The 21,340-nt window shown below is 44.5% G+C and overlaps 1 protein-coding gene across 1 annotated transcript in view; it reads left to right on the top strand.

Moving 5' to 3' along the window:
• The window catches only part of LOC311289115 (uncharacterized protein), a 45,772-nt gene extending 36,897 nt beyond the window's left edge, over positions 1-8,875 (top strand). Inside the window, exons 39-56 of the mRNA XM_084406872.1 lie at positions 802-1,098; positions 1,258-1,572; positions 2,919-3,215; positions 3,312-3,626; positions 3,737-4,051; positions 4,281-4,595; positions 4,707-5,069; positions 5,107-5,424; positions 5,581-5,883; positions 6,507-6,578; positions 6,685-6,999; positions 7,089-7,289; positions 7,388-7,483; positions 7,695-7,754; positions 7,956-8,024; positions 8,127-8,195; positions 8,349-8,587; positions 8,776-8,875. Of these exons, the coding sequence (XP_084262998.1) occupies positions 802-1,098; positions 1,258-1,572; positions 2,919-3,215; positions 3,312-3,626; positions 3,737-4,051; positions 4,281-4,595; positions 4,707-5,069; positions 5,107-5,424; positions 5,581-5,883; positions 6,507-6,578; positions 6,685-6,999; positions 7,089-7,289; positions 7,388-7,483; positions 7,695-7,754; positions 7,956-8,024; positions 8,127-8,195; positions 8,349-8,479 (3,851 nt within the window). The 3' untranslated portion in view covers positions 8,480-8,587; positions 8,776-8,875. The remainder of the gene's footprint in view (positions 1-801; positions 1,099-1,257; positions 1,573-2,918; positions 3,216-3,311; positions 3,627-3,736; positions 4,052-4,280; positions 4,596-4,706; positions 5,070-5,106; positions 5,425-5,580; positions 5,884-6,506; positions 6,579-6,684; positions 7,000-7,088; positions 7,290-7,387; positions 7,484-7,694; positions 7,755-7,955; positions 8,025-8,126; positions 8,196-8,348; positions 8,588-8,775) is intronic.
• The last annotated feature ends 12,465 nt before the right edge of the window (positions 8,876-21,340 follow it).

The raw sequence follows: 21,340 nt of genomic DNA, 5'->3' as shown, positions 1-21,340 counted from the left end.
AGAATGCAAATACTGAAGTTTAGGGGTCGGTTCAGGGCTAGTACCTTATTACCATGTTATTGTAATAACTACAGGAGGTATGCACCTGACTTAAGTTAAACCAGGTGTCCCCGACAACTCCAATATTATCCTCTGACTGTGTCGGCGACCCCTGATGCCAATATGTAGCTACTCTAACCACATTGAAAAACCTAGCCTAAGAATTATATTATATAATAATTTAATATTCTAAAAGTTTATATAGAATAGGTACAGTACATGGCCAAGGTAACATGACTCATTACATGATTTTTTTCTGTTATATTTAGTTAGCCGCTAGCCATGTCCAAATGCTTCCGTAATTTCAACACTCTAACTTTGGCTAAAGTGTTGGTACATTTTGTTCTCAAAAGCATATAAATGTTAATCCTGCAAGAACATTTTTTTTTAGTTCTGATTTAAAAAAAAATTCAAAGTATGTACATGTGAAACACGACTGTAAAATAAAGTGCTACCCAAATGTTTTTACTGTATTTTTTGAACTGTAGTGTATGTATATAATGCATTAATTAACGTACAAAAAACAGGGATGTCAGCAAACCATAATTATTCAAAATCATTAATAATCTTTTTTTTTTGGTAAGAGCCATTTTTGTAGCTTAGTTTTAATATAGGTTAATTTATTTATTTTTGAAAAAGGCACATTTTTACAAAGAAATTCCCTATGTTTTATGTGTATTTTGTTTTAAAAGATTAAGAAAAATAAAATAACTGATGTAAGTTTCATTCACTAATTCAAAAGCTTTTCTTATGTTCATTCAGAAGTCCGGCTGGTTGGAGGTTCTCGCTGCTCTGGGAGGTTAGAGATACTTGATGATCAGTCGTGGGTTTCAGTGTGTGACGCTGCCTTTGACCAGCAGGATGCAGAGGTTGTGTGTAGAGAGCTGGACTGTGGGGCTCCTGTACAGGTGCTGGGAGAAGATGCTTTTGGCAAAGGAGACGCTCAGATGTGGACACAAGAGATTCAGTGCAGAGGAAACGAGTCTCAGATTCACCTCTGTCCAACATCACCATCACACCAACACAACTGTTCCGGTGACAACGGTGTTGGACTGATGTGTGCAGGTTTGATCAGTTTTTTCAAATTTAAGCAAGTAAAATCAAATTTAATTCCCGTAAATGTTGAATACATATTAACTTCACAATAGTTTTTTCCTCTCTGTGTGATGCATTCCCTTGTCAATATCTTTTTCTTGGCTCTTGCTATTCATTATATAGATAATTTGAGAGTAAGGCTGGTTGGTGGTCCCAGTCGCTGTGCTGGTAGAGTGGAGGTTCTTCATAGAGGTCAGTGGGGAACAGTGTGTCATGAGGACTGGGATATGACTGAAGCTGCAGTGGTGTGTAGAGAGCTGGACTGTGGAGAACCTGTAGATGCTCTGGGTGATGCTCATTTTGGACCAGGATCAGGACCAATTTGGACAAATCTTATGTTATGTACTGGATCGGAATCAACACTGAAGTACTGTGCATCAATACAGTGGGGTTTTTATGACTGTGATCACTCTAAAGATGCAGGAGTCATTTGCTCAGGTTAGCTGCTCCAAATCCCACCATTTTTTTTATTATATATTATTACAGGGGTCATAAACTGCATTTTTTATTATTTTATAATGTTTCCTGAGGTGCACTGATAATGTTATTATGATTTTTACATCAAAAATTGACATCATTTGGAAATCAAAGGCCATTTCCTACCCTGATTTTAACACTCTGATATGAAAGGGGCGTGTTGGAAGGGGTGTGTCTGCTGTGAGGCTTGAATGTAAATGCCCACTGCTATGATTGGCTAGCATCTTGCATATAAATTCAACAGAAGTGCACACATCTAACGGGTAAAAAAGCTCAATGAGGGTGCTCAACCACAAAAAAAAATTGGGGGGGAAAAGTTGGCACACTACAGCTCCAAACATAGAAAAATATTTATTTCATGTTCTCACCACTGGTGACGGTTTGAGCCAAGTGGCTCTTTATCAGACAACACTGATAAGCCCTTATTTACACCAGAACTACAGAACTATCCTACATCAAATGACAAACCACATCTTTCATGTGAAATACATATTACATGTGGAACTTGCTCTATGGAACTACGTTATTACTATTACAGCTATCGATATTAATCCTGTATCTCTCTTCTCATCTCACTAACACACCAATGGGCGGATCCGAAGACCCAGTGATGTAGAAGTAGGCGTTGATTTAATTGTGCAGAGGCAGTCATTCATCGCACTATTACATAATGGTTATAATGCAACATAATTCCAAACGAGTCGTTTTCTGAGCTTGGATTCAATAAAAGCTGTTTTTGGACTAACAAGGAATTTTTGAGTTCCGATTCTTACACAATGCTTTTACAGTACAATGATCTATCAAATGATCAAGGAAATTTGTCATTTCCCAATTCATGACCCCTTTAATGATCTACCAATCATAAAGGGATAGTTCATCCAAAAATGAAAGTTCTTTTATTTTTTTGCTCACCCTGAATTCGGTCCAAGCCAGAAGGACTTTCATCGGTATAACACAAAATTTTAATTTGTTTTTGTTTTTTTGATGGTCCATGTGGCATTTATTTTATAAAATGACATCTAGAAGCTTTTGTGTGAGTAATGCATGATATTTAATGGTGATTTATTTATTCGTTTGTTCGTTCGTTCGTCAATTTGGTAGTCGACAAGCCCAGTCTTGATTAACTTTCAGTATGTTGAAAAGAGTGGATATAAGAGAGATAAATTATTTAGTTATTTAATTATTATTTTACCTTATTCCTTTTTTTTACACGATTCTCTGTGCTAGAAAATGAATGACAAGAATTACACAAATAGATAAAGTTTATATAAGTAGTTTCTTCTTTTTTAAAAAATCTTTTGCTTAAGGTGTCAGGCTTGTTGGAGATTCTCACTGTTCTGGAAGAGTGGAGATTTTTCATGGAAACACCTGGTACACAGTGTGTGACGCTGCCTTTGACCAGCAGGATGCAGAGGTTGTGTGTAGAGAGCTGGACTGTGGGGCTCCTGTACAGGTGCTGGGAGAAGATGCTTTTGGAAAAGGAGATGCTCAGATGTGGACACAAGAGATTCAGTGCAGAGGAAATGAATCTCAGATTCACCTCTGTCCAACATCACTATCAAATAAACACAACTGTTCTCATGATGATGACCAGGGGCTGCTGTGTGCTGGTAAGAGTTAAAATAATATGTGAGTAATATCTATTAAATATCCTACTTTTATTCACAGTCTCCTGCTTTTTTTTCGTTTGTCACATATAGGTGAAAAAAATGTGCGGTTGGTTGGTGGTAACAGTCGCTGTGCTGGTACAGTGGAGATTCATCATAGAGGTCAGTGGGGAACAGTGTGTCATGACTTCTGGGATTCGGCTGATGCTGCAGTGGTGTGTAGAGAGCTGGACTGTGGAGAACCTGTAGATGCTCTGGGTGGTGCTCATTTTGGACCAGGATCAGGACCAATTTGGGTGAATACTATTTTATGTGCTGGATCTGAGTCAACACTGAAGAACTGTGGATCATCAGGATGGAGTATACATGTCTGTACTCACAGTTTGGATGCCGGGGTCATCTGTTCAGGTAAATTACGCTTTGCATTCCACACTTGTTGTTTCCACCTGTTGCCCAAGAATTTGTGTTGCCGTGTATTGTGTTGAAAAAATAATTTGTGGTTCATGTAATATAAACAGGTCATAAACCTTCCAGACTCGTTAACGGATCTCACCTGTGCTCTGGGAGGTTAGAGATACTTGATGATCAGTCGTGGGTCTCAGTGTGTGACGCTGCCTTTGACCAGCAGGATGCAGAGGTTGTGTGTAGAGAGCTGGACTGTGGGGCTCCTGTACAGGTGCTGAGAGAAGATGCTTTTGGCAAAGGAGACGCTCAGATGTGGACACAAGAGATTCAGTGCAGAGGAAATGAGTCTCAGATTTCATTCTGTTTAATATCATCATCACACAAACACAACTGCACCAGTGACAATAATGTGGGCCTGATATGCTATGGTAAAGTATTAATATTAAGTGTCTCTTTATTTGTTTTTATTTTTACTGATTATATAACTTTCTTTCCCTAAGTGTTTTTTTCATTGTTACTGAATGGTTAAGTAATATTTGACCCCTCTTTACATTATATCGCACACATAAAGTAAAGAATTTTCTCAAACAAGATTGGTTTACATGTTATATGTTTTCTTTTTAATAGGCATTGTAATGACAAAAGTTCTTTGCACAGGTTACACTGATCTCAGACTGGTAAACGGTTCAGACTCCTGTTCTGGAAGAGTGGAGCTTCGGTTCCTCAATGAATGGGGAACAGTGTGTGATGCATGCTGGGATATGAGAGCTGCCAGTGTCCTCTGTAGACAGCTGAATTGTGGGATTGCTGTGTCTGTTGTGGGATCAGACTGGTTTGGAGAGGGAAGTGGTGAAATCTGGGCTGATGTGTTTGATTGTGACGGGAATGAAACAAAACTCTCAGAATGTTCCGTCTCTTCATGGAGTCGAGCTGAATGTTCTCATAGACGAGATGTTGGAGTCATTTGCTCTGGTAAACTTATTTGACACACTACTGAAAAACTCTCTATATAATATATAAACACTATTTTATATTGTTGAAACACAAGTCTTACTTTAGTAAAACATGAGATCTTCTCCTCAGATTCCTCTCTGGCTGTTCATGAGGGTCTGGCGCGGTTGTCTGGAGAGAGACAGTGTGAGGGGGAGCTGGAAGTTTCCATCCATCAGGTCTGGAGGAGAGTTCTGCTGGACTCCTGGAGTCTCACTGAATCCTCTGTGGTCTGCAGACAGCTGGGCTGTGGCTCTGTGCTGAACTTCTCCGGCTCCTCTTCATCCAGTCCTGAACACAGTCATGAGTGTGTGATGGGCTTCCAGTGCTCTGGGAGTGAAGCTCATCTGGGGAACTGCAGCTCTCCACAAACTCTCAACTGCAGCTCCACACAACAGCTGTCAATCACCTGCCTTGGTGAGAACAACAACATCTGGGCAGATTCTTCAGTTGTTAGTGATCAATAATGTGTTTTTCTCTCTCTGAATATCAGGTCACGGGTCCATCAGGCTGGTGGGTTCTGGGGGAGACTGTGCAGGGAGGCTGGAGGTTTTTCACAGCGGCTCATGGGGGACAGTGTGTGATGACTCCTGGGATATTAAAGATGCCCATGTGGTGTGCAGACAGCTGCAGTGTGGAGTGGCCCTCAGTAACCAGCAGGTACCAGCCTGGTTTGGTCCTGGTTCTGGACCCATATGGCTGGATGAGGTGGAGTGTGAGGGGAATGAGACGTCCCTGTGGAACTGCTCTTCTCCAGGCTGGGGGAAACATGACTGTCGACACAAGGAGGATGTAGGAGTCGTGTGCTCAGGTAAACACAACTAAAAAAAAAAACTATTTTGTAACATTTAAAATCTAAAATATTATTTGGTATATTTCAGTCATCCATATATATATGTAAAATTCAGTAGTTGAAATAAATGGAGTTCGATGAAAGCTATTAGGTTGTGTTCATGTTTCCATCTAGAGTTTAAAGAGATCAGGTTAACTGGGGGCTGTGAAGGGAATGTGGAGGTTTTCTACAATGGATCCTGGGGTAATGTGTGCTGGAACCAGATGGAATTAGACACAGTGAGTCTGATCTGTCAAGAGCTGAACTGTGGAAGATCTGGTGCTTTTTCCAATTCTATAACAAGGGTGGAATCAGCTCGTAACTGGCTGGATAAAGTAAAATGTCGACAACATGATACAAATCTGTGGCAGTGTCCGTCTTCACCCTGGGGACAGAATGACTGTGGTGAAGATGAAGTGGCCCAAATCACCTGCTCAGGTAAGGTATAATATATTCTCCACCAAGTGCTGCCATGACAGATTCGAACTTCCGTTGTCCTATTTCTGGTCTCCATGTTAATACTAGATAAAAACAGCAACTGAATTAATTAAACAGAAACTTTTTAAACACTACTAAGAATACAAATAAAGTCAGGGTCAAGCCAAAAAAATTAAGGAATTCTGTTTTGAGCACTACCCCACAAACATGTATGAATTGCATTCTGTGCCAAATACTGATGGGAGAAAAGGAGCATGGCTTGCAGCACCATACGTTAAAATACTCCCCAAATAAGGTATATGACTGCTGCTTATCATTTTGGGGACAAAAATCCCACTGAACTTCACTGCGATCTGCAGCTGTATTGGGAAATTAACGCCCACCTGTTATCAGTGTAGTTTAACTCAGGCCGCTTCATGTCATCTACTCACATTGAACTCTTGACAGCTGCGGCACTGCCAAAAGACAGTCATTGCGACACTGTAAATTGTCAGCATTATGGAGACATATCCTTTTTTTGGTAACACTTTACAAAAAGGTTTCATTAGTTAACATTAGCATGTTTATTAATAAACATTAACAAAAATGAATAATGTTTATAATGGTCTAACTTGTGAATCCAGAACATAAAAGTCTTGAATCTCCTCGAAGCTATTTGACATGGTCTACATCTCCCTACCAGAGACAGTGTTCAGGTATGATGGCATTTGTTAATTTGATGGCAAAGAACATCATAACAATCATGTGACCAGAATAGTACTCTTCTGGATATCAGTGTGTTGTCTTCTATGTGCAATTTAGAACGCCTTCCTCTCAGACTGAGTGGAGGTTTGGGCCGGTGCTCTGGGAGGCTGGAGGTGTATCATAACGCTGTGTGGGGTTCAGTCTGTGCTGATCTGTGGGACATCAGCGATGCTCAGGTGGTCTGCAGGCAGCTGGGTTGTGGAGCAGCACTGAGGGCTGATGGGAATTCAGCCTTTGGTGCTGGTGAAGGTGTTGTGTGGCTGAACAGAGTCGAGTGCAGAGGGAATGAGATTCACCTGTGGGACTGTCCTCTCTCCCTGAAGAACCACACTGACTGCTCCCACAAAGAGCACGCTGGACTCACCTGTGCAGGTCAGAGCAAAACACTGAGCAATGTTTGTCTTTCTTTTTTTTAAACATAATTTTAGTGCTAATAATACTGTTTGTGACTGTTTTGTTAGATTTGTCAGTGTCCACTACTCCTGCCACAACAACATCAGCTTCTCCTCCAGTTTCTCAGACAGTGCGCTCAACATCAGTCACTCCTCCACAAACTCCTCCAGTGTCTCTCTCTGTGCTTGTGGTTGTACTGGGAGTTTTGCTCTTACTGCTCTTAGTGCCACTGCTTATACTGATTCAGCAGAACAGAGTGATGAGGAGAGGTAGGAGAGATCCAGAGACTGTCATATTGTGTCTTATTCAGTGTGTGATCAGTCATGTGTTGTGAACTGACAGCAGGTTTGTCTGTCTACACTCACAGCTCTCTCTAAGAGGAGACACAGGACGACGACTGAGGCCGTTTATGAGGAGCTTCATCACAGACCCACTAATAGACAGAGTTTCTTCACTCAGAGGGGTGAGTAAATGTCATAGAGTCTGATTTTAGGAGATCATAATCACTTTATTCATAGCGGAGAGTAGAGTTAATCACATATATCCATTTGAGGGACTTTTGTATGTTATCTGAAATTATACAGTGTTAGTGTTGAGATTCAAAGGAAGTGGAGATTTTGGCTGATTTTCGATTGTGAACGTGTGTGTCCGATGAATCTACTTCTCCATAATAGGAAGTGTCCTTTCAGAAGAACAGCATTCTGGGTATGAAGATGCTGATGAGCTTCTTTCAGGTTAGAGGACTCAAATATAAATCAATATAACTCAAATCTAATCTTCTACATACAGAAATGAATGAATGTTACAGTAAATTAATTAAAAACATTCACTTAGCAGGTTACTAAGTTTAAATTATATAAACCATTCAGCATCGTGTAATAATTCAGATAAGGATTTATTTAATCTTTTGTTTCTTTCATCTACTCTTTTTAAAGCAAATTCTGCAGGAGGAGCCGCACCTGACTACTATAATGACATCACCACCACTGAAGGGTCAAATAAAGGTCAGTGACTTTAACTCATTTCACTAAATTAAATGAACTATTGGACCTCTGAATAGTTAAAGCAGTTTTTGTTTATTTCCTCCTTGCTGTTTACTCATTTAGAAGAGCAGCAAATCACACCTGAGAATTATGATGATATAATCACTGTTGGACTGAGATCTCGTGATACAGGTTTATTTCTTATTATCATTTACAGGTTTTAACAATATAGATTTATATGCATAATTATACATTTGCACTGTTTCAAAATCCCAAATTGTGCACATTTAATGGATGCATTTAATTTTTCATTATTTTGTTTATTTGTCTCTTTTGATTTGCCAGAAAATTATGATGATGTCATCATTGTACGACAATTCTCCAATGATAAAGCAGGTGTGGGATTCAAATCACTCTCTCAAATTATTTTTTTTTTCTTTGTTTGTTTATTTGATTGTCTTATTGTCAAATTATAGTGCCATTTATACTCATGTAATTAATAATGGACACATTTATATCAGAGGGTGTTCAGGAGGAGTATGATGATGTGAAGAATATCAGGGAATATATGAGTGACATGTTTGGTACGTTACTGACACCTTTTTACCTTACACTGAACGTTTACGTTTAGTTTTTTATAATCACTTTCAAATATAAATGTCTGCGATCATGATAGTTCATTTAACTTGACTGCCAATTTTGATGTGTTCATTTATAATACTTTTTAAAGCATATATTGATCAATTAATTTGCTCTTGTTTTCTACCAACAGACTATGATGATGTGGAGGAGGAGCCAGGAAAACAAGGAGGGACTTTATAACTGAAACCACACCCACTGCATCAAATCCTTTTAAAGCATTTAAGTTCTCTTACGAGAGTTTCTCTCGTATTGCGTAAGCTAGCTTACGCTGCGGGAAAGTCTCCTTTCACGAGATACTGAAGCCAAAAATTATCCTAATTTTTTAAAACTTGTCAACGCAGTGCGGCAGCCTGCAGACCTAGGGCAAGCGAATCGCGTGCCCATTGGCTGCTCTGCGGCAACTGCAGCAGCCTATGGCTGAGCCTTGCGCGTGACGTCACGTCCAATGAGCGCGTCACAGCCCGTCATTAGGGGTGTGGCTTAGCGTATATAAGCAAGGAACAGAGGCTGCTTCGCTGATTTCTGTCTCTTCAGCGAAGCTCTTCGCATCGCTGATCTCCGAGGAAGCCGCCGTTGAATCCAGCGACCAGCACGCCGAGGATCTCAGCCTGAGGACGCCGGCCGCTCGCCGCCTTCAGCCTTCCCTGCCTGCTGCGCCATCCGGCACATATATCCTTTTCTGCTCTGTGTTGTGTGTGTGTGTGTCCGCCGCGACACACTTGCATCTAAAAGAGCGCGAGGCGTTGTTTCAAATGCCTCGCACATCCTGTGGCTCGTGCAGAGCCTCGCTCAGCGACGGAGACCGCCACGTGCTGTGCGCTCTCTGCCTGGGTTTTGACCACGCTGTTCGCGCTCTCTCCGAGGGCGGCTGCGAACAGTGTGAGGAGTTACCGATGTCGACCCTACGGGCTCGACTCGCTAAACTTGAGGAAACTCCATCTTCTCCGGCCGCTTCTTCCGGGCCACGAAAGAAGAAACGTCGCTCTCAAAGGCCGCCGGAACTGGACGCTACAGCTGAGCGCTCGCCGGAACCTCTCCCGCGAGCCTCGCTCTCTCCTTCCCCCCCACCCTTCTCCGACGCGCAGCGGCCGGCCACTGCCCGCACTGCCGTCGCCCTGGGGGACGATGCAGATGATGCCGCTGACAGCTGCTCTCTGCTCGCGTCTGACAGCGAGGAGTGGTCGGGCTCGCACCGCTCCGCCCCCTCGACTCTGGAGTCTTCTCGAACCCGCGCTAGTGTTGACGCAGAGCTTCTCCGCCTCCTCACTTTAGCGGTCGAGAGAATGGGACTGGATTGGTCCCCACCTAAGGAGCCGGAGCCCAATCGCCTCGACGGGTTTTTTCTGCCTAGCCGCCGCCCTGCGCCTGCCTCTAGGTCAGCACCCTTCCTGCCTGAGCTCCACGCCGAGCTCTCTAAGTCCTGGAACGCTCCGTTCTCCACCAGACTCCGCTCGCCAGTCTCCTCGGCTCTCTCCCAGGTGGACGGAGCCGCCGAGAACGGCTATAACGGCATCCCCGCCGTTGAGGATGCTGTGGCAACGCACCTTTGCCCGCCGTCTGCTAGATGGCGCTCAAAGTCTGCCCTGCCGTCTAAAGCCTGCAGGACCACCTCAGCTCTCGCCGGCCGCGCTTTCGCCGCCTCCGGCCAGGCTGCTTCCGCCCTGCACTCAATGGCTATTCTTCAGATCCTTCAAGCCGACCTCCTCCGTGAACTGGACGAGAAGGGCTCGGATCAGTCTGCCTTTACCGATCTGCGCAGCGCTACGGATCTCGCGCTGCGCGCTACCAAGACCGCTGCTCAAGCCATCGGCAGATCCATGGCCGCGCTCACCGTCATCGACAGACATCTCTGGTTGACGCTCGCGGACATGAGTGAGTCAGAGCGCGCTGTGTTTCTCAACGCACCACTCTCGCCCACCGGCCTCTTTGGCCCTGCGGTCAGCGGAATTGTGGATCGGTTCTCTGAAGTACAGAAGGCTTCGCAGGCGATGGACCTCTTCCTGCCCCGCCGTTCGAGCTCAGCCACAGGCCGCCCTCAAACTCAGCCTCCTGTGCGCAGCTCTAACCAGCGCTCTTCCAAGCCTCCCAGCGCTTCGCAGCGACGCCAGGGCAATCGCCCCAGGTCGCGCTCGACCAGCCGTCACAGACCGCCGCCCCCACGGGGCCCGCGGTCCAAGATCGTGTTGAAGCCCGAGCCCGCGAAGTCCTCCTAGCATCCGCAAGGAGGAAAAGATGGTTGAGTCCCGCTACGGCCGGACCGCCATCAAAACGCACAGCTCTGTCAGTCCCCTATGTTCAGGCTACTGCAGCAGCACACACCGCAGCCAACGAGCCAGTATTAACACTCGCTCGCCTGCACACAAACGCCGTTTTCACGGCGACCCAGATAAATCTCAAAAAGAGTATAAGTGCTTTAAGTGTAGAAAATGTGCCCACACCCATGTGCTCACTGCTTCACACAAGTACAATCCCCATGGTAACGCGCCCAGAGCGCTCTCTCATAAAGCGGCCACACACCGCTCGAGTTCTAAATGTAGTAAATGTGCCCACACTTCCGTGCTCACAACTACTCGCTGCTCGCTCTGTCACTCAGTTACCTCAATTTGCCACGGCTCAAGCCGCAGGGGTATTAAGTATAGAAAAAGTGCCCACTCCCGTGTGCTCAATGCCTCACACAGACCAGGTTCCCATGGCAACGCGTCCAGAGCGCTATCTCTTAAAGCGGAAACTTTCCGCTCGAGCATCAAGTGTAGGAAATGTGCCCACAGCCCTGTGCTCACACCTGCCCACTGCCCGCTCTGCCAGACAGGTTGCAAACCTCATAAAGCCCCCAAACACTGGCCGTGTCATTAGTGCAAATCCCGCGCCAGCTCACGAGCACGCGCGCCCACTTTCAGACACCGTAATCCCCACGCCGCTCTCGCGCCTGGGATGTTTGACAGCAGTTCACGCTCCATCGTCCGAGATCGAGCTACTAAATTCTGCACAGTCGGCCAGCCCTGTTCTTCTGCCCTCGTGTCCGAGCATCGGCGGCGCGCGCGCCGCCCCGTCTTCTCTGATACAGGTTCCCCATCCCGCGCAACGCGGCGATCTGAACCCAGAGACCATTCGACCCCTAGCCATGCATGCAAAAGCATGGGAGGCTATTCAGGGCGCGTCAGAATGGGTGCTCAACACCATAAGACACGGTTATTCGCTCCAATTTGCTCGTCGCCCTCCGCGCTTTCTAGCGCAGACGGAAACGAAAGTGAGTTTGGAAACAGCACATCTGCTTCAAGCAGAGATAACAAAGCTGCTGCGAAAAGGGGCCATAGAACAGGTACATCCTTCCCTGAGCGAGTCAGGCTTTTACAGCCGTTACTTCCTCGTTCCCAAGAAGGACGGAGCATTAAGACCTATTTTAGATCTGAGACATCTGAACAAGGCTCTCATGAGACGGCCGTTCAGGATGATTACAACCAGATAGATCCTCGCGCAAATTCGCCCAGGAGACTGGTTTATCTCTCTCGATCTGAAAGACGCTTATTTCCAGATCCAGATAACTCCCCGTCACAGGCCATTTTTGAGATTCGCCTTCGACGGTCGAGCTTATCAATACACAGTCCTGCCGTTCGGCCTGTCTTTAGCACCCCGTACATTTACGGAGGAGTCAGGGAATGCGAATTCTGAACTACTTGGACGATTGGCTCGTTCTAGCGCAGTCAGAGACAGAACTTGTGTCTCACAGAACAGCGTTACTCGACCACCTGGAGGGTCTGGGTCTAGCGGTCAACTGGACCAAGAGCTCGCTCTCGCCCCGGCAGTCGATTTCCTTTCTCGGAATAGAACTGGACTCGGTGGCGATGACGGCCAGATTGTCGGAGCAGCGCGCACGCCGCATCCAGCGCCTCGCTGCATCCTTCAAAGAAGGCAACCGGGTTCCCCTGAAGGCATTCCAGCGCATTCTGGGGCATATGGCCTCAGCTGCAGCGGTTCTTCAGCTGGGTTTACTGCGCATGCGCCCGCTTCAACGCTGGCTGAGAACGCGCGTATCCCATCGAGCCTGGGCGACCGGCGGCTCGCTAATCAGAGTGACTCAGGTCTGTGTCTCAGCCCTGCAGCCCTGGCTAGCAGCCGAATGGTATCACACAGGAGTGAATATGGGAGTGGTTTCACACCGGAAAGTTGTCTCGACAGACGCGTCCAACCTAGGTTGGGGAGCGCTCTTCGAAGGCAGACCGGTCTTTGGCCACTGGTCAGACCAGGAGAATCTCCTACACATAAACTGTCTAGAGATGCTCGCGGTCGAGAAAGCGCTCATGCACTTCCTCCCTTTCCTCCATGGTCACCATGTTCTAGTCCGCACGGACAACACTTCAGTAGTGGCCTATTTGAACCGCCAGGGCGGTGTCAGATCAAAGCAACTCTGCGCCCTGACGGAACGCCTCCTCGTATGGGCTCAGCACTCTCTGCGCTCTCTGAGAGCATCGCATGTGCCTGGCCATCTGAACGAGGGCCCCGACAGACTGTCCAGGGACAATGTTCCCCCTGGGGAGTGGTCTCTACACCCCCAAACAGTCCAGTCGCTGTGGCGCCGCTTTGGCAGAGCGAAAGTCGACCTCTTTGCGTCAAAAGACAACGCGCACTGCCCAGCGTTCTTTTCAAAGAGCGAGGACGCGCTGGCCCAGTCTTGGCCCAGCGGCCCGCTATATGCCTTTCCACCAGTCTCTCTGCTGCCTCAGGTTATCGAGAGAGTCAGGAAAGCGCGCCACACAGTGCTCCTCATAGCCCCGTTCTGGGAGAACCAAGCTTGGTTCCCGGAACTCATACAATTGGCAGACTCAGCCCCTTGGCCGATTCCGGTGCGGAGAGACCTTCTCTCTCAAGCCCGCGGCTCGATTTGGCATCCCCACCCAGAGCACTGGTCTCTGCATGCGTGGAGCCTCAACAATTACATGCTGATCTACCAGAAGGGGTGATGAACACGATCATACAATCTAGAGCCCCCTCCACGAGGCGGCTCTACACGTCTAAATGGTCTGTGTTTAACAAATGGTGCACTACCAAAGGGCTCAATCCACAGACATGTGGGGTCTCGCAAGTATTGTGCTTCCTTCAAGAGCTACTGGACGCGGGCAGGTCCCCCTCCACGCTCAAAGTCTATGTCGCGGCCATTTCAGCGCTCTCTGTTTCAGAGCCGGGCCGCGCATTAGGAAGGAACGAGTTTGTCATCCGCTTCCTTAGAGGAGCGAGGAGGATGAACCCCCCGCGACCCCCTTCGGTTCCTATGTGGGATCTTTCACTGGTCTTAGACGCACTGAAAGCACATCCCTTTGAACCCTTAGAAACTGTGGATATGAAATACCTCACGCTCAAAACCGTTTTTCTGATAGCTCTGTCTTCAGTAAAACGTGTGGGAGACCTTCACGCGTTATCCACTAACGCTGCGTGCCTCGAGTTCGGACCCAATGACTCTAAAGTTATTCTCAGACCGAGGCATGGGTACGTCCCAAAAACTTTGGGCACTCCCTTCAGGGTCATTTCCCTTTCAGCCCTGCCGAATACTGGCTGCGAGGCAGATAGTCACCTCCTCTGCCCAGTTAGGGCGCTGAGAAGCTATATTTCGCGCTCCGCCGCCTTCAGGCGTTCAGAGCAGCTTTTTGTTTCGTTTGGTGGGCGCACCAAGGGTCTCGCCGCCTCGAAACACACTCTGTCCAGATGGATAGTCGATGCTATCGCAGCTGCTTACGCATCTAAAAACCTGCAGTGCCCCTTGGGCATTCGGGCACACTCCACCAGAGGCATGGCCTCATCGTGGGCGTGGTCCAGTGGGATTCCCATTCATGACATTTGTGCAGCGGCAGGCTGGGCCTCCCCCTCCACATTTGTTAGGTTTTACAACCTGGAAGTTCCCGCCTTGCAGGCCAAAGTGCTATCAGTCTAAGTCTCGCGTAAGCCAGCCCACTGTCTGTGCGCGGGCTACGCTGCTGATTTAGCTCTACTGGTTGAGCTGCACTATATGGAAGTGTTAGTTGGACCGGCTGTGCCGCTCCCTGCCCCATATTATGTGCTTGTGTACTGTGGTATCTTGGCCGCCCAGCTCCGCTTCGCGTTCCCTGGGCTCCCCATGGGACTCATTCAGGATGCTGGGCGCGCGCACGGCGTTGACAAGGTGTTCCCGCAGCGTAAGCTAGCTTACGCAATACGAGAGAACCTCTCGTAAGAGAACGTACTCGGTTACTAACGTAACCTCGGTTCTCTCTAGAGAGGGAACGAGTATTGCGTAACCCGCCGTGCTCTCGCCACGAGCTCATTTTCGCTTCATGCGACAGAAACCAGCGAAGCAGCCTCTGTTCCTTGCTTATATACGCTAAGCCACACCCCTAATGACGGGCTGTGACGCACTAAGCGCGCCAAGCGCGCTCATTGGACGTGACGTCACGCGCAAGGCTCAGCCATAGGCTGCTGCAGTTGCCGCAGAGCAGCCAATGGGCACGCGATTCGCTTGCCCTAGGTCTGCAGGCTGCCGCACTGCGTTGACAAGTTTTAAAAAATTAGGATAATTTTTGGCTTCAGTATCTCGTGAAAGGAGACTTTCCCGCAGCGTAAGCTAGCTTACGCAATACGAGAGAACCTCTCTAGAGAGAACCGAGGTTACGTTAGTAACCGAGTACGTTTTCTGCAGAGTTTAAGTGTCTTAGATACAAGTTTCCACTGCTGTCCACCAATCTTTTATGTAACATTTTGGATGCTTTAACTTCCACTGCTCCAGTCTTTAATATTTCACACAGCATCTTCAACCTATAAAAATTATCGTATTTCTTTTGAATGTAGTTCAATGACCCACTGATGGTGGAAATTTATATTAGCTAAAGAACGTTGGAATGTACTTTGGGAAGTAAGTTTACAAGCAGCTGTGATCAAGGATCTTTCCCTCAAAAGAATGTAATGACTCTTTGAACTGAGCAGAAGAGCATGTTGTTCACTTTATGTCCCGCAGAGGGTTTTTTACAGTCAGACATACACAGCATGTACATTTGTACTTGTTCATTTGTTTTATGTACTTGTTTTATATTTGAATCCAATTTTAATGTTTTTATTTTATTTATTAATTTTAATGTTTTCTAATTAGCAATTAAAATCAGACTGGCTATGTGCATGGATATTATGTCATTATTATTGTATTGTGAAATTGGGGAATGTTGCAAACTTTTTTTGTACACAAAATGCTAAATTCAATAAAGTTCTATGAAATATTGTAAACTGTTATTCTGTAGCAGTACTTTGATATGTCTCTCTGTCTTAGTGTTTGTGGTCAGCAGTTAGTTATCAGTGCTTGTATCTCTTCTCTGCAGGTGTCAGACTCTGGCGCTGTATGTACACTGAAGTGTTTCCCACATTCACTCTCATGACAGCTGGGTGAGTTTATCATGTGTGTGTCTCCTCAGTAAAGTGTCTCTGTAAGGTGGAGGAGGAGTCCCGTTCATCAACAGTGGGGTTACACTATATTGCCAAAAGTATTGGGGCACCCCTCCAAATCATTGAATTCAGGTGTTCCAATCACTTCCATGGCCACAGTTGTATAAAATCAAGCACCTAGGCATCCAGACTGCTTCTACAAACATTTGTGAAAGAATGGGTCGCTCTCAGGAGCTCAGTGAATTCAAGCATGGTACCGTGGTAGCTTTCCACCTGTGCAATAAGTCCATTTATGAAATTTCATCACTACTAAATATTCCATGGTCAACTGTTAGTGTTATTATAACAAAGTAGAAGCAATTGGGAACAACAGCAACTCAAGTGGTAGGCCAAATAAAATCAGAGCGAGGTCAGCGCATGCTGAGACGTACAGTGCGCAGAAGTCGCTAACTTTCTGCAGAGTCAATAGCTACAGACCTTGTAACAGAGACGGGTGTGTGCCAACTGCCACAAAGAGGCCCCAAAGATGTTTCAAACAGTAGCAGCACCACTGCTCTGAATGTACCGGCAGATAGAGGCGTAAAAATGAAGTGACAAAGTCAAAAGTTCGGTGTTTATTCCAATAAGTGAAAAAAAATAAAGGTTTTCCAATAGAGTGCAAGTGGTATTTACAGTGAAAATCCAAAAAAGACAAAACAAAAATAAAATAAACTGTTTAAAGTTATTTGCAAACAAACTTTTGGCTATGCCAATAAATTGACCCAAAACCAACTCGCACTAACAACACTGAGAGGCCCTCTTAAAAAGGCTAAGCCCCTCTTACTTGGACTAAACCATAATGATTAAAGGTAATAAAGAAATTTAAGAAAGACAAAAAATAGATTTAACAGTAACAAAGAGATAAACTGTTAGAATAATACAAAAATATATAAACATTGGAAACAAAACAAACTCAATTAATTATTAATGTTTAACAATGTTTAACGAAGGATCAAACAGAACACAAAATTGGCGGGAAAGAGATCTTCAAAAATGGTGGCAGTTACTGTGACCGGGTTTTGTCTGCTGGTATGGGAAAATGTTCCAGTACGTAAGTATGACAATTTATATTATGCAAGTGGTTAATTGAAAACAACAAACATTTAACATGGTTACCGGTCTTGTTTGATTTCTTAACACAATACATAAATCAACATAGTGAAATTAATGACTCAGTAAATGTTAAACTAAAGAAAAAGGGCATGGTGAGGACAGGAACAACACTAAATACATAATCAGTCACACACACATATCTGTGTTAACTGGTGTTAAAATTTGCGCAAAACAGATAATGTGTTATGTTAGTATGAAAACTGTATGTATGCATGTATCTTCTCAGACCACGGTCAAAATAAGAGTCCTTTTACAAAATAAGAGTCTCTAGTCACAGAGCCTCACTGTGACATTTCCCCCTCCCTCTCCAGACACCGCTTGTGTGGTGTCCACGAGAGAAAGTTTGCAGAGTAATTTTGTGACCCTGACTTATGCAGCACCTCAAAGTCAAACGGTTGCATGGCCAGAAACCACTGCGAGCATTTGTGTCTTTCATGCGGCCTAACCAGGCCAATGCTCAGTGATCAGTTTCCAACCGGAATTTTCATCCAAGCAAATAATACCTTAAAGAGTCCAGGGCACTCCTTTTCAACAGTGGAATAGTTTACCTCTCTGGGCAGGAGTTTCCTACTGATGTATACAACTGGCTTGAGTTGACCTTGTTCCTCTTGAAGGAGTAGGCTACAGCACCAATGCCATGTTGTGAGGCATCAGTCTGTACTGTGGACAGTTTCCCAAAATCAGGACTCTGAAGAATTGGCTCCTGACATAGTGCGTCCTTTAAGTCTTTAATGTCCCTGACAACCTCTGTAGTCCCATTTAGCCACTTGTTAGCAACAGCATTTTAAAAGACAAGTAAAAGCTTTTAAAAGATCACAAGAGCGTATTACTGATGTATTTTATATTGTTGAATGAAACTTAAAAAAAATATTGAGCTTGTGTTAACCACAGGCCTTATTTCAAGCATTTAACCAAAAACCTATACAAAAAACTCATTGACTGATGACTGACAGGCTGATGGAACCGAAAGTGCTAAAATGCTCATATGTTTCTGTGTCTACCTGTTTGGCCTACAAAAATACATCATCCCTAGTCTGGCTATCACCAGACCAAGCTCAATCTTTTAAGATTGAACATTGGTCTGGGGAGTCTGCTATGTATTTTCAACCATAGACATAATAGAGAGTAGACGCCCTATTGGCCGCTGGGCGCAAGAAATGCGGTCGCCATCTTGAACTGGTCATACTCCTAGTTGCTTAGCAGCAGAAGAAACAAGATGCCGAGCACTGTGCAGCATATTCCTGCTCAAATCGGCCGACCATCGCAAACAGGGCTCTGGGGATTACTTTTCACAAGTAAGATTTAACTTACTATTGGTTGTATTTTGTGAATAGAATATTACCAGAGAGTTGAGAAGGAGCAAGGATCTTTGATATTACTGTACTGAAATTGTAGCCAGCTAGCTAGGCTATGTTTACTGCACCGGCCGGTGAAAATCAGTTCGGTATTCAGTGAGGTATGATTAATTAAATGCGCTGACAGCTCATTGCACCTGCCAAACAGATTACACTGAATGGAGAGGGTGACCAGTCCAAGATGGCGGCCCCATGGCGCGTCAGCGCCAGTAGGCAGTAGTGGTCGATGCGGCATCTACTCTCTATTATGTCTATGGGTTTACCCAGTCTACATCATCCCTGCACCACTCTATACAAGGGTGCTTAGCAGAAAAGAAGCACACAGGCTCACTCTGCTGGAAACAAGATGAACAACAAGCTCACCTTCACTTTGACGATTATGGTTTTTGTGGGCCATTTGAAACAAACCACTTTTGTGCAATATGAGAATTATCTTGAGAAAGTGATGAAATGTTTCACACAATACATTTTAAGGAGAATGTCTTTTCTGCCTCCTTTTTATTTTTTTTTAAAATTGCAATAGTATTTAATTTAAAGAGTTGAGTTTATTACGTGTTAATATCATGCTAACGTATGTAGCCTATACACTAATATCACAGTTAGTTATGAGAGCTTTTATCTCTTCTCTGCAGGTGTTGGGCTTTGATGCTGTAAATAAACTGGAGAGTTTCCTGTCTCCTGTAAGTCAAGACTCAAGAGTGTGTGAGAGAGTGTGTGTGTGTGTGTGTGTGTGTGTGTGTGTGTGTGTGTGTGTGTGTGTGTGTGTGTGTGTGTGTGTGTGTGTGTGTGTGTGTGTGTGTTTCTGCATCCCCTCAGTCTTGATGGGTGGGGAGGAGGAGTTCATAAGCACTGACAGTTATATATATATATATATATGGAGAAAATCATAAAAGCCTGATCTGATTTGTCACTGAAGTTGTTTGATGATTTCCTCTGTTCTGTCTAATAAGGTAACAGTGAGTGTGATTGGAGGGTTTTGAACCTCTTTCTCTCTCATTAAGGGGGCTGAGAGAGGACGCCTGTACTTCTGTATCATCAGTGCGGAGAAGCTTGTACTGGATGTTGAATTAATCAAGCAGAGAGAGATGGAGAGATGCCTGACACTCATTTTACTGTCTTCAGTTATAATACTCATCACAGCTGGTAAGTACACATGAAATGAAAGAGATTAAGTTGTTTTTAGAAATGAAGGGGTCAGAGGTTTTCTAGGTTTTTTTTTCCCCACTTAGATTTGGTCTCACTGTAACCAAGATTTTTATTTGTAAAGAACATTATTAATAATATTTCATAAAACAACATTACTTCTGTTGACTGAGTACTGATTTTAAATGAACAATTTTGAATTGTTTTCCTTGAATCATGTGTATTTATTGTACAAGGCAATGACGACATCAGCATAGAAAAAACATGGACAAATACAACATAAGAAAGATCCAAATTAAAAACCTGCTTTAATTTTTTCAGGTATACAGTAAAGGTTTAACAGCAGCATTCAAGTAAGAAATGTAATTAAATAATAATCAAATCAAACGGCATAGTCTTTACTGTATGAATAGTATGTTAATGAGGCAATAAAGCTTCAACCCCAGTGTTTCCAAATAGCACAGCAGTAATGTCTTTATGAACTTCTTTACTTACAAGATTGGTAATATTAGAGAGAAAATTAAAACTATGCAACCGTCTGCTACAGTATCGCATCAGGCAATGCATTGTAGACTCTCTGAGGAACAATTCCATTCATTCATTGCTATAGGAGAGGAAGAATTGTCTAAACTAAATCATCTAAATCAACATGTATATTAGACCCTATATGCCGACTAAGTTATTGAAAGATGCTTGCAGAGGTCATAGATCCTCTTCTAAATATCATTAATTCATCTTTGTCATTAGGATACATACCGAAAACTTTTAAGCTGGCTAACACATCTCTTAAAACACATAAAAACACATATCTTTAACCTACCATACACATAACACAGTATCAACTTCTATAATTCAAATCATGTAAAATGTTAGGCTGCATAAATTAGGTCAGCCTGAACCGGGAACACTTCCCATAAATCCTGATGTACTGGTTACATCATAAGAAGAATGGCATCTATGGGTACGGCAACATTAGCCTCTCTGTTTATCCCGAGGTTTACCGTAGTCCGCCGTAATCCAGGCCGTATTCAGACCTGATGAAGGACCTGCACATAGACAAGACGAAAAAGCAGCCCTGAAGTGTCAACTAGACTCTCCCTTGCGAAGGCCTCCTTCCCTTCCCTTTACCTCTGCACAGATAAAACGTTATAAAAATTATTTCTAGTTCGCATGGATCCGCGGAAACGACAAAAAATTCTCTATTATGCAGGCCAGACAAGTAATTTGGCGATGTCACTTTGTAAAGAAAGACTAGGTGCCTGTGCACATATATATTCAAACACGCATACCTATATAAAAACGCGTAATATGCCCGTGTACGCCGTCACCGTTTTCACAGATTCACGTTTTTGAAGTTAACACGGAGATGATGATGTTTTCAAATTTTTTAAAACTTGCACCTTGGAACCTATTTCAAAGTTTGCGTTCTCGAGCCACCAAACACTGTTGTCATGCAAATGAACAGCCAGAACGCATTAAAAGTTTTCTGTTTTCTTTAAAACTGTGGCGTGTAAGCGGCCCCTAAATTAATAACTAATAATTTTTCCAAGTGAATCAATCAAAAAACTAACTTAGACAAGAACTTCTTTCTAGAGCTGCTGTAAAACCAAAACAATCTCTGTTCCATTCATTTCCTATTATCACTGT

The sequence above is a fragment of the Rutilus rutilus genome (genome assembly GCF_951802725.1).
Source record: "Rutilus rutilus genome assembly, chromosome: 4".
NCBI lineage: Eukaryota > Metazoa > Chordata > Actinopteri > Cypriniformes > Leuciscidae > Rutilus > Rutilus rutilus.
Note: the sequence above shows the minus strand (reverse complement) of the source record. Positions and strands in the feature narration are given on the sequence as shown.